Genomic DNA, 12,550 nt, shown 5'->3' on the forward strand with positions numbered 1-12,550 from the left:
CAAAAATGCCATAGGAAGCAGCAAGCAGAAAAAATATGATGTTTTCGCTGGTAAAAATTGTTCAATCTGGCAGCTAAAAACCTTCAAGAACTGTTTCAGCTGATTTCTAATGATACAACACTTGCGCATCTGTTACGAGTTTTGGTGCGAAGTAAAAAAAAAATTACTGATCTCTATAATGGAAATGCGCGTATCAGTATAGTTCTACAAAATAAGCAAACACGGCCCAAGGGAATAAATACTAAAGGTAAAGTTGTAGGAGATTTTTCGCTTCAGCTTAGGTGTGTGCAGTCCGTCGGCCTGACGATAGGTGCGACACGCCAGATATCAACAAAGGTGAAAGAAATTGCCTCTATGTTTTACCTAATATTGATATCAATAGCCTCCCACTCATGTGCCTGCCAATTTTACCTAGGATCTGTCAGTGTTTTTAACCTAGTTACCACAACCTTGGTTCTGTCCTTTTTGTGGGATTGACCATGACTAAGCTTATTATTTGCTAATTTCAGATATACTGCAACCAAACATTATTGGAATGGATCAGGCTACAACCCAACAGGTTTTTCAGCCTGATGGTGAGTGGAGACTGCAGCTTAAAATATTTTATTTTGAGGTCTAATGAAGCAATTAAAATAGTCTTTTGGAGCAATAAAAAGGTACCTACCTTATACCGACCTACCTAGGATTATTATCTAGTAAGAACTTTTTTGTGCTTTGTTATCTTGTGCTTTGTTATTTGAAGATGTTTTTCGCAGTCGGCGCGCCCTAAAGCCCCAATAAACAAACAAACAATTATTTGAAGATGTTTGGCTAACATATATGATTGTTAACCTTGCCATGCCACCCTGACCAGAGCGCTGTTATATCTATTGACAGAGCACCAGCACATCCGTTACAACCCCCTGAAAGCTGAATGGGTGCTTGTTTCTCCGCACCGCTGCAAACGCCCCTGGAGTGGTCAGGTGGAGAAACCTGCTGAGGAGGAGGTGCCGCCTCATGATCCCAACAACCCACTCTGTCCTGGCAACACTCGCCCCAATGGCAAGGTAACAATCTAATGAATATCCTTTCAAGGAAAAACATTCATGTTTCTTAACTAGCTGCACACATTCTGTCTGCTTCTCACTTACTTCAGCTGTGTGCTGCTCCCTCACCAAATACAATCCATCTCCATAATGAGCTACATATTTGGTGCCTGAGGAGTAATTTTTTTCAGCACCAGGATTCTGATACCCCATCATTAACGAACGAACCAATGGGATAAACTGAGGTCCTGTGGGGGCTAATACAGTCAGGCTGATAACGTTTTTGGCATCTGTCATACAGAAGAAGTGTTGGAAGAAGTGAGGAACTAGACTGAGTCTGTGTACACACCCTTACTGCATCCCATTAATGTTGGTGGGGGATTGAGAGGGGTAAGCTTGCAGGTACTGATGGTGATAACTGATAAGTTTGTTTATGTGTGATACATTTCATTTTGATATGTATTATGTATCATCTGTGTTATGCTATACGGGTGGCGTGCTTTGATTGCACTGTGTTGTGTTTCCTTACGCAGTGTGTTAATTCCGCGAACTTTGCTCACGCAGTATCGTATTACGCACCACGTAGTGTGTGGCATAGAGTCGCCCCAGGCGTATTTTCCTTACACAGAGCTCCGCGAGGGAAAAAAATACAGCCATCAGTGTTCTTTTAGTAGCGGAGTTAATACCGTGAAAAGGTTTTCCGATGGTACAGAAGAAGTGTTGTTTACTTCCGCACTCGGTGTTACAAGCGGTGAAAAGTCGTCCGCCGTATGCGATGAAGGCCGCTCCGCCCCACCGCCGCCGGTTGCCCGTTACCATGGTGGGTCCTTATCGCGGCCCAGAGGGCTGATGCCACCGCTCTCGTGTTGTCACGTGCCGGCGGCTGTCGAGTGTCCGCCAGATACCGCTCACCCGAGACGCCACTTGGGGCTCAGATTCGGCGGAGTAAAAAGGGCCGGCCATTGCACCGTAACGTACTGAATACCGATAAATGTACTCTCGGAAGAGGCCGTTTAATTTTATTGAATAATACGTCCTTCTATACCAAGATTATGCTTCTATTCTATCCGTGCAAGAAAACGAATGGTATGCTGAAGTTCGGCAGATTGTGGCAAATTGTGTTATTATTAACGGAAAATTGCGCTCACGGCTGACTAGCGACCGAAGCAGCACCCGCCCCGCTGTCGCCGTAGTGAATGTAAACCTGACCCGGTGATCTGTCACTTACAGGTGAACCCCAACTATGAGTCGACGTACGTGTTTACCAACGACTTTCCGGCGCTGCTGGAGGAGGCGCCGCCCGTGCCCAAATCCGACAACCCGCTCTTCCAGGTCCGAGACACTCTGTTTGAGATTTCCGCTTTTTGATAGTGTCGGGAATGAGATAGCCTATCTCTTGAGCTTTCTGCTAACGGGTAGCCTACAGATTTTATTATGTATTTTTAAGCGACTGACGCATCTTTCCGTTGTTTATTACGGTTGTAGTCTTCATCGTATTGTTTCGCCTGTTCGGGATTTCAGTACTTTCAGTGCCGCGTTTTCTCGCTTTCAGTGCACCCAGTGACCGACGTTCCCCGTTTTCAGAGTGCCCCGGCTCTGGGCACCTGCCGGGTCATGTGCTTCCACCCAAGATCGGATATCACGCTGCCGCTCATGACCTTGGATGAGGTCACCAAGGTCGTCGAAAGGTCGGTCATTGAAATGAACGGCGAACCCGTCTTTGACGACGGATCAACATTATGCTTGTGATACGTTTTGTAGTGGTGCATTCCGGTAACGAACGTATTATCCCGATATATTTTCCTCGCTCATGTTTCCATCTGTCTTTATCATATTTTGTCTCTAATTTAATATCTTATTTGCGTTTGAACTACCTAGTGCTCATAATTTTGATTTTTTTTTTTTTTTTGCCCGTTATTCAGGTGGATCGCCGAGTCGATAGAGCTGGGCCTCAAGTACCGCTGGGTGCAGGTGTTTGAGAACAAGGGCGCCATCATGGGGTGCAGCAACCCGCATCCGCACTGCCAGATCTGGGCGTCGTCCTTCCTGCCGAACGAGCCGCGTGTGAAGGACCACTACCAGCGGCAGTACCTGGCCAAACACGGCCGGCCGCTGCTGCGCGACTATCTCGACCAGGAGCTGCAGAAAAAGGTACGGCAGACGGCCTCCGTGACAGCCCCTGTCCCCCGTGACCTAACCCAGTCTCCGCTACCGCGCCGGGGCTCTGAGCGGTGATACACGTTTGCGGGCGTTGGTCGATGGTAATTGAGTCGATATCATTGTATTGGGCGGCGTGGCTTAATTGATATTCCGTTGTTTACGGTGTACCACATCGTCCAATTTGCCATAAGTAAATTACTTTGATGACCATGCTACACTGTGTATAGCCGTTCACGTGTTTTGTGTGGCTGTTGAGATATGTGTCATTACATTATGTGCCGCTCCCCTGTGCCCGCCCCACTAGTCCCCGGTGTGACCCTTGTGTGACCCGTTATTAACCCCCCCCCCCCCCGTTCAGGAGCGTCTGGTGTGCGAGAACGCGTCGTTCGTGGCGCTGGTGCCCTACTGGGCCGTCTGGCCGTTCGAGCTGCTGGTGCTGCCCCGCCGGCACGTGCTGCGTATGGCCGACCTCACGGCCGACGAGCAGAGGCTGCTGGCAGACATCGTGCGCCAGGTCACCACGCGTTACGACAACCTGTTCCGCTGCAACTTCCCCTACTCGATGGGCTGGCACGGTCAGTGACGGGACGGGGGACAGGGGAGAGTGGGCCAGCCGCGCGTGACTGGGGCGCGTTAGCAGGGGCCAGTCTCTGCACGGAGCTCATGGAGTGAATCCACGCGCGCTGCGCGAGTCATCAGCGCTCGTTTTATTCAGCAGTTGGTGCTCTGTTATGGTCCAAATTGGACACGCACCCGGGAATAGTTGGATGGCACCGCGACAGTTTGGTAACTGGAACGGCCTGTGACGGGAGCTGTGTTTGACATCGATCGCCTGAATATTGCACGCACATGTCACGCATTGATCGATGGACCGACTAACGACCCAGAGTAGTGTTTAGCGCAAACCCGTCATTTTCAGCGATAAGCTGCGTAACTTTTGTCAACGATTGAGTAAAACCGAGTGATATTCTACCAAAATTTAATTTGAAATTTTAATTTAATGACGGGCAATGTGCCTGCTTATTTCTAGGGTAATTTTAGCAGCATCATTTCAGTAGTCGATGTAATGCTCGAAGACGGGCTAGCCCCCCCCCCCCCTTTACCCCTGTTTGATCGGCCGCGCTCTATCAAACCCTGTTCCGACGGCTCGTCGTATACTTACCGACACTCGGCTCATCCTCTGTTGCCGTGTCGGCCGGCGACCGACCGTGTTTTGATGACGTCAGTGGGGTGGCCATTGGGCCGAAAGCGGCTTTAGTCCGGGTCGACTGATCCCGGGGATAGTGTCACCACAGTACTGCCGATACGATACTCCTTCCCATCCCCAGTTAAGTCGCGTAGGGTAGTGGGTCTAGCCGGCCGGTTTAATTGAGTCGAAGATTCCCGGGAACTGGTGTTGTTATACTAAGCTGCTGACGTGTCTCAGGCGGTGGCATTGGGTGGCCTTACCGGCCACCATGTCGTATATTGGGTGGGACCGGACTTAGGAGGATATTACCGAGTGCTGAGTCGATGTGGGTTATGACTGGTGCTTTTGGACCGCTGAGGAGCCCAGTGCTGGTCAAATTATAGGGTATTGGATTGGATCATCATATGGTATTATTGACGAGTGTTTCGAGGTCTGGTGTAAATATTACCTATGCAACGTTGACCAGTAATTATGCAAGCGACCATTCCGATGGCATGCTGGGCGGCCTAAGTATTTAGTTCCAATTGAGGACCAAAATATAGCGTTCTTGCGGAGGTTACCATTATGCTATATCAGTGGGATACAGATTGTTATTATGCACCATCAATGGTGCAACACATATGAATTTATTAATACGTCAGCGTCGCCAATGACATTATATAATAGTCGCTGTCACCGCTGACGTCATATCACAGTATGTTTCCGCGCTCCCGACAGGCGCGCCGACTGGCGAGGCCATGTCGGAGGACTGCCAGCACTGGGTGTTCCACGGCATCTACCTGCCGCCCCTTCTTCGATCGGCCGCCGTGAAAAAGTTCATGGTCGGGTGAGTACCGGTGACGTCACTTTCACACCAGTGGCGTCATTGTGTTTCGGGGCGGACATGGCATCGGGAAGCTGGAGGTGATAACCTTTATACAGCGGTGAAAGGAACGTGTCTACCGGTGCAATTATGCATTGATGCGCTGTTCCCGAGTTCGGTTACCGAAGGAGACCTACCATTAGATATTGCTGAACGGCTCGATTTTTCCTGGAGGTGCGAACAGCGAGCGCTGCTGTTACAGTTCATGTCTGGCTTTCGTTAACTAAGTCACAAAAGTGAGCGTGAAGAGAACTCACGAGTTCGATGTGTTTGCACACCCCCCACCCTGCCGACCAAGTTGCGACATACAGTATCGATTGGAGGGTCCAATGGTCACAAAGGCACAGTGCAGCGTGCCTGTCCCATAGCTCGCGGCTACATTAAACGAAAGCTGCCGAGTCATGCACAACGAAACTAATTCCATCCGACTATAAGCCTTTCTCTTCCGTGTTTAAGGTGTGTACTTCACAGTGTGGCCTAACCTGTGTGCTCTGTTCCTTCAGGGTACGAGATGTTTGCGTACCAGCGTGACCTGACCTGACCTCTCCCTCCCTCAGGTACGAGATGCTGGCGCAGGCGCAGCGTGACCTGACCCCGGAGCAGGCGGCTCAGCGGCTGCGCGACTGTTCTCCGGTCCACTACAAGCTGGAACAGTAGGTGGGTCCGTGCCGCCGGCTGACTGCAGCACTCCAGTGTGGGTCGAGAATAGCTGGTTTAGTGAGAGGGTCTCTGCTGACCGGTCTCTGATGTACTGAGCGCAGTAGCAGTGAGACGGTCGGACTGAGCCTCTGGGTGCTTCGAGCTGAGGAGCGTGGTTCGCGGAACTGGGAGGACGGGAGTCACCTGCGCAGAGCCGGGGTTGGCGGCTCTGGTCCGCGACCCCTCCGGCGGGCACGCGGGCGTCTGGTCGGACAGAGGGGGCCGCGACTCCCGCGCTACCTTCGCGTTGGATGATCAGGACGTGGTTGGTAGCAGATGCAATCGCAGTACAGGTGGACGTTTTAATCAGGGTGTGATCAGGAAATCGACGCCAGTTTGTCAGGGGAAGTGTCTTAATTTGCTGTTCCCATGGAACAGGCATCAGTTGCCTCCAATCCAGTAAATTTCATTATTTTTCGCTTGTTTTACTTAATCACATCGAGCTATATTTATTTTTGTTTACGTTGCACATCACCAAAATTGGTCGTTTGCTCGTCCGTATTTGTCAGTTACTATATAAATTATATTTGCATGCATATAATTATATGCATTCAGGTGCATTTGTTTTAATGATTTTGTTAATTTAAATAATTATGCTAATGTGATTGAATTATGTGGTTAATTGGTGTTTGATTTACGATATTAGTTTTATGGATTTGTGGTCAATGGTCGTCAAACAAAATTTAGTCTTAAGACTTCCTTCACCTCGTGTTTAAGGCGGTTGTGAGGCTTGCGAAATGTTTATAAAGCGTGCCTGTGATCAAAAGACTTGCTTGAACGGTTGTGATCCATGTCTACCTGTGGTCAAATTATGGCTACTATATGGCGATGCGTATATTGCGTTCAATTATGTCAAAAAGGGGCGTTGGTTACACTGTGCCAGTATGCTCCAGTTCCTTCACAGGCCAGAATATCTCGCGTTTGCTAGATTTCACGTGTTTGAACTTCGATAAAAGACTTGAGTTTTGTTTGAACTTCGATAAAAGACTTGAATTTTTCGTTTATATAAATGGAACCTAACAGTATACAGCATGTATCATTTGTTGCTTATCGGCATAGATATTATTTCCTGAGATGTGTGATACACTATGCTTGTTTTATTGACTCAGCAAACAATGCCAAAACAGTCCTCTATAAAAAGACCTGTGTTCTAAGTCACGTTATCGATTGTCGTTACTGTTTACGGGTAATGATGCATATTGTGATCAGAGCGGATTGTTAATATATGCTTCTGGACATAAACATCGTTTTAGCGCGTGTTTCAGCCGTTTGGAGCAGTTCGATATCTTTATTTATTTGTAATCTTTACTATATTGGTTATCTTTAATTTGACTCACCTAGACCGTATAACGGTAATGCACGCTCAGCGATAGGGCTATCCCATCATGCATTGTATTAAACCGGTTTTGTAGAAGTTTGGCATGATATGTAGATAGCTCCGCCTCCCTTTCCGCAGCTTAACCTTGTTTAATAAAAGAGCATCGATTCTGATAGACCGGTAAGTTCCCACTTCCCAAGCACTGAGTGTCACGAGTTTATGCAGCTCGTTCGCGGTATAACTGTGTCGGGAGCTGAATGGCCTGACCTAATTATGTGGCACGTGTCTCGGCGTGCACCTGTTAGCAGGGGAGCAGGTGGTGACCGCTATGGACCCCGGAAACGGCCATTGGCCCCAGACCTTGGCAGCTGCTACTGGGGAGCTTTCAATAATCGATCCACTGTCGGAGTTTAGTGTTAGTTCGCCATAAATTGCTATCCGATTGCCAAATTGCATTGGTTGATTTTTGGTGTGCGTGCGGTCACGACATAATTTGCTGAACTGCTCCTTTTAAAGTGCGAGTTTGGTCAAGTCGGACGTCTCGCTGCAGGTGTTCTGTGGATGGCGTGCTGCAATCACTGCCTGGTGCCTATATGCCTTATCACCCTACCACCACCCTACCCCACCCCACCCACCCCGCCAATGCCACTGAGGCACGGTAGCACGGCCTCGGGCCAGTCAGTCCACTGTCCACCGTTCCACCGAGCTGTGGTAGTGTGCTGGTCCACATTTCCACCGCTGCTCCACTGTACCGCGAACACATCAGTCCGCTACCGACGTGTGTACCACTCCTCACACCACCGGGCCGGGTTCCGGGAAGGGCGTCCGTAGTCGTCGGTGTATTTCGTTTGGACCAGTTCGTAACACTCGCCTTCGTAACACCTTAGCTCCTTTCGCTTGTTCCCGGACCCGTGGACCGACACCGTTGCACTGGGTTCACGGAACAAGCTGCTTTGGCCGTTCACGGTGCTGATTGCGGCTACCCCATGTTGTTCGCTGGTATTCTCCTTTCACTGCGCGCGAAACCTGTTGCGCCGGGTCGTGAAATGAATGATAAATCCAGTTTCGGCTTCAAATGTTACGAGAGATACTAAATTGGAGCCCAGTGACATAATATAAGTATTTGTCGCAGTTGTTTTTCCTCAAGATATTTGCAAGGCTAGCTCAGTCATGTCCGAATGATTTTTGTGAACTCATGACTTTCACAGTCCACACAACGACTTGGATTTTAACAAACCATCCGAGAAGGCTCTTCATTCCCACACCTTAGATGACTCCTCCCTCTCGTAAGTATATTGACATCCGGAGCAGGGGTCGGCCGGCCGGCCAATAACATCTGTGTCGGCGGGTCGGCGGCCGTCCTAATTGGGCCTTATGAGTCGCCGCCGGCGGTGTTGGCCGTCGGGTAGCCATGACGATACACGCCCGATACACGCCGCCTGGGAGTGACGTCACGGTAAGCACGGCGGCGGCGGCGGCGGCGGTGGAGTCGGTCGGTCGGTCCGGGACCCCCTGTGGTTGGGAGCGCTCCGGGTCCGGGCTGGGCCGGCCCCATCTGACCCGGAGAGGGAGGAAAGGGGCGGCGCCGGTCGCCGCGGACAGGCCAGGTGAGTGGGAGGTGAGACGGAGGTGAGGCAGGTGAGACAGGGGATAGAAGGTTGAGTCGGTCGGAGCTGAGCGTGGTCGTCACGAACAGAGGTGAGTCGGCAGTGGGTTCGACCGCCGTAGATAGAGGCAAGTGGAGGTGCGGTGGCAACGGAACCGGAGACAAAGGATAGAGAAGAGTGGATAGAGAGTGGTGGCTGGAGACCGACGAGACACTGCTGAGTTACCGGCCGGGCCGCTGTGCCCGAAACATGTACCTATTTGTATTCCTGATATGTGGATACTTATTTTTTACATTGAATGCTGATATTTACGTACCCTTTTTACGTCCGTCTGGATTCGTTCGTAGTTCTGCAATCGTCGCATAGTGAACTTTTTTGGTACTACGCTATTGGTTTACGTTCAGTGGTTAGTGGTTTAGTCGCGCTCCTCGGTCGTGAATAACACCCGTGCACTCCGTCAGCTATTGCTGGCCGGTGAGCACCAAAGGTCATCACCATGATTGGTGGCCACTTAATCGACAGCTCGTCTCTGTCACGATAGTCGGTATGTCCCAGTACCCTATCGCGTGCTGTGGACGGGCACAACATCCAATCTACTCTGAAATTAAAGCCATTTCGTGGCGCCGCGGGCTCACCGGAGCACTCACTCCAGAGTGACATCACGTGACCGACTGTAATTCCCGCGGCCAAACACCACGTGACCGGGACTGCTCCTTCGGGCCGGCCGGCTATCCGAAATCCATACGACCTGTGCGTGCGACGGCCGCCCCCGAGGACCTGTCGAGGATTTCTGAAGTCCGGCAGGACTGCCGGCCGGCTCACGAAAACACCCGCTGGGTCGGAGTGTATTCGCTGGACCAGGGTATGTTCGCTGGCCCGCCTGCCGGCCGTTCGACAGACACCGCCGTCCACCAGCCGGAGCGCCTGACTGGGTAGACTGCGCCGCCGACCGGCGCTGTATTGCGGCACAGTATCCCACAGTGTGGCTCCGTAATGGAACCGCGGGAGGCTGGATTGCGGCACGGGTTGGTTTGCTTCAGTGGAAGCTTCTCGTTGGCTTCAGCCAATGATTTGGTATTTTTATTGTTCTCACATCCCCAGTAAATAGGTTGGTAATTTAGTATTTCTTTAAAACCAGGAATATGATAAAATCTAGCACTGTTCCGTGTGTAGTTTATATTGTTACGTCGTCCATCATTTATTCAGTGTCGCCACTACCGGTCGACGGGGGCTCCAGCTGCTGTATGTATCGGCTGGTTTTAAGGTTAGTGGGGTGTTGATTCAGCCGGGTCGCTGACCCGCCCCCGCTGCGGTGGTTGTCGGGAGGGTGCACGGCGAAGTGTGGAAAGTTGGCCGCCCGCACCGGTTCCGTTCGTGTGTTGGTGTAGGAGGCGTGGGGCACGCCGAACCGGCCGCGGCGGCAGCGGGCGATGTCGCCGAAGAGGGTCGATATTCAGCGTGAACTGATGCGCTGCTAACGGACGCGCCTCACGCACTGTGCAGCGGCTCGGCCCCATTGTAAACGGTCCGGCTGTTTGGAGTTGGTAATTGATGGCGCCGAATGGTCGGCACTGGGCGACACCTCTAATACTGAGGTCAACAAAGGTGGCGATCGTTGGAAGCAGTAATGTTGACGCGGTGTGATGAATTCGGACCCTTTTACTGCGATAGACGGCAAATAAAGACGTACGAACATTTCCAGTTAATGTTTAAAAAAGGCTTTTCTAATTATTGTTTGCCTACCATCCAGTCATGTCCCACAAGGCGAAATGAGCATTTACGAAAAATACAATCAGGGTATTGGTTCTTGCGGCTCTTGCGTATCGATCGTTATTCGTTAAGACTGGTATTTGTTGGCTTGGCTCGTCCGAATTTATTCATAGGATGTATGTTGAGCCATTTTGAATGTCTGTCTGCTGGTGCTTTCTTAGTTTTACGTCTATATATACTTGCTTATTTGCTTTATTTCTTTTTGGTTGATGGCGCATGTCTCGGTAGATTTTGTGTCTGACTGCCATCGCCGTAATGGCAATGAGCGGCGCCCCAGACGGAGGCCGAGCGCCGCACATGACGTGAGGTCACGCAACGCAGGAACGTCCCATCGACTGCCTGAGACGCTCGGATTAGAGGGAAACGATTCTAGCGCTACGTGTGTGCCGAACCGCCCGAAATAGGAGTCAAAGGCATTCCCTCGCAGAGGCCCACCATGCTGTTCACTGCAGCCCTCAGGCGGTACGGACGGCAGGTTGTATAATCGTTCACCCGCGGCGGTTTAGCCCTTGAGTCGACGCGGTCGGCTGAGTGGTGCGCCGGCGCCCCCTGCCGGCCCCGTCGGCTGCAGAGGTCGCCAGGGGTCTGCCCTCGGGGCCGGCTGTCCACTGACCGGTCCACTGAGCGCCAGTGGTGCCCCGGTGCTGAGTGGGTGAGCGCGCCGGCGGACGCTCAGAGCGCCGCCATCGACCAGCGCCGGCGGACCGAGTGTGGACGGGATCGGCAGGTCGCCCGGTCACTGGACGAAAACAAACGGACCGCGTCGCGCCGGAGGTACTGGTACGTGATACGGAGTGTGGCGCGGGTAATGGCCAGGAGCGGGCCGGCGGCAGACCGATACTCACCTATCCGTGCTTCTATCCTCAGGATACTGAAATCCTTCTCCTCCACGCCACAACCCCCCTCCGGGTTGGACAGGCAACTTTATCTCATGCGGGCTGCTCCCTTGGAGCGGCACCGCTGCTCCCGAGGGAGCGCACCCCGTAGCCGGGTGCAGTGAGTGCCTTGGGGCTGGGTGGCCTGTCCTCTGGACGGGCTCAGCCCCGGCGACTCACTAGGGTGCCTGCCCAGACCAATGTCTCCCCCTATTTCCTATCTTCCTTCCGGCTCTGCAATGGTCTTGTCGACCGAAAGGGCCTAACCCCCCAAAAAAAAGACCGATACTGGCGAGCTGCCATGGCGCGCAATCACGCGGGAATGCGCGCAGTTGGGGTAACCTTGAGCAGCTAGAGGGCAGCTATGTAGCTTTGACATTGAATAATGGTTATCATCAATGGGTGGCGGCCATATGTAGCATGCTATGCATTGTCATGCTTTTTAACGCAGGTCATGTCAACAGTTATGTAGTTAGCCGCACTGCAGTAAACGTGCTAGAATTGATATTGGAGACATAAAACTAGCTATGAAGCATATACATATTTTGAGCATTTATGAAACATTTGGAAACAAATATTGCTTCGTAACTGATCATTTCAATGTTATGATATGATGCAACTCGTCTAAAACTGCGCTTCCTGGCTCAGGCTGGTAATAACAGTAACAATTAAGATGATCGATCTTAAACGGTTTTCTAAATGCAGTTTGCTCTCGGACGCTTCTATTTATTTTTTGTAAGAAAGGTATGAACAGGTGATTAGTAAGTAAAACACTTTATAAAAAAAGTTGAAAAATCAAATAAGATTGACTTCGAGTCCGACTGATATACTACTATTTTTTTTTCTTTTTCAATAAATGAATGAATTTGCTCACCTTTGATAGCACTGCTGGTGCGATGCATATGGGTCTCACAATTATTGCGACTGTAAGATCTTCTAGTGTTAAATAGGCAGTTTTATCTGAAGTTTAGCGATTACTGCACGAAACGACTGCGCCTCTACTGTGGGGAGACAGAGAGCGCCAATCGCGCGTAATGCGGTACAG

At 50.9% G+C, this 12,550-nt stretch overlaps 2 protein-coding genes across 9 annotated transcripts in view; both read left to right on the plus strand.

Moving 5' to 3' along the window:
• Positions 1 to 29: 29 nt before the first annotated feature.
• On the plus strand, positions 30 to 7,177 carry LOC122386629 (probable galactose-1-phosphate uridylyltransferase). 3 transcript variants are annotated; one of them, XM_043375993.1, is made up of 9 exons: positions 30 to 247; positions 510 to 575; positions 877 to 1,046; positions 2,256 to 2,357; positions 2,610 to 2,713; positions 2,948 to 3,176; positions 3,544 to 3,760; positions 5,092 to 5,200; positions 5,794 to 7,177. In XM_043375993.1, the coding sequence occupies exons 2-9, from the start codon at positions 536 to 538 to the stop codon at positions 5,891 to 5,893; spliced, it is 1,071 nt and encodes a 356-aa protein (XP_043231928.1). In that variant the 5' UTR covers positions 30 to 247; positions 510 to 535; the 3' UTR covers positions 5,894 to 7,177. The 3 variants fall into 3 exon arrangements, with proteins under 3 accessions (XP_043231928.1, XP_043231929.1, XP_043231930.1); XM_043375994.1 differs by having other exon boundaries at positions 137 to 336; XM_043375995.1 differs by lacking the exon at positions 877 to 1,046 and having other exon boundaries at positions 144 to 247.
• A 1,574-nt stretch (positions 7,178 to 8,751) lies between these two features.
• LOC122386632 (cyclin-dependent kinase-like 4) overlaps positions 8,752 to 12,550 on the plus strand; it is a 35,137-nt gene continuing 31,338 nt past the window's right edge. For 2 of the 6 annotated variants that reach the window (XM_043376003.1, XM_043376007.1), the window contains exon 1: positions 8,752 to 8,860. The gene's annotated coding sequence lies outside the window, so the exon portion shown is untranslated. Of the gene's footprint in view, positions 8,861 to 11,247; positions 11,411 to 12,550 lie in introns of those variants that run through there. The other 4 variants (XM_043376006.1, XM_043376005.1, XM_043376002.1 and 1 more) reach the window with 4 other exon arrangements.

This window comes from Amphibalanus amphitrite, unplaced genomic scaffold, assembly GCF_019059575.1.
Source record: "Amphibalanus amphitrite isolate SeventyFive unplaced genomic scaffold, NRLGWU_Aamphi_draft 000258F_arrow, whole genome shotgun sequence".
Classification (NCBI taxonomy): domain Eukaryota; kingdom Metazoa; phylum Arthropoda; class Thecostraca; order Balanomorpha; family Balanidae; genus Amphibalanus; species Amphibalanus amphitrite.

Excerpts from the sequence above, each read along its gene's own strand:
- LOC122386629 (XM_043375993.1), top strand. The coding sequence starts at position 536 with ATGGATCAGGCTACAACCCAACAGGTTTTTCAGCCTGATG. Across the intron at positions 2,358-2,609 it reads CCGACAACCCGCTCTTCCAG|AGTGCCCCGGCTCTGGGCAC; the intron begins GTCCGAGACACT and ends CCCCGTTTTCAG. Across the intron at positions 5,201-5,793 it reads GTGAAAAAGTTCATGGTCGG|GTACGAGATGCTGGCGCAGG; the intron begins GTGAGTACCGGT and ends TCCCTCCCTCAG.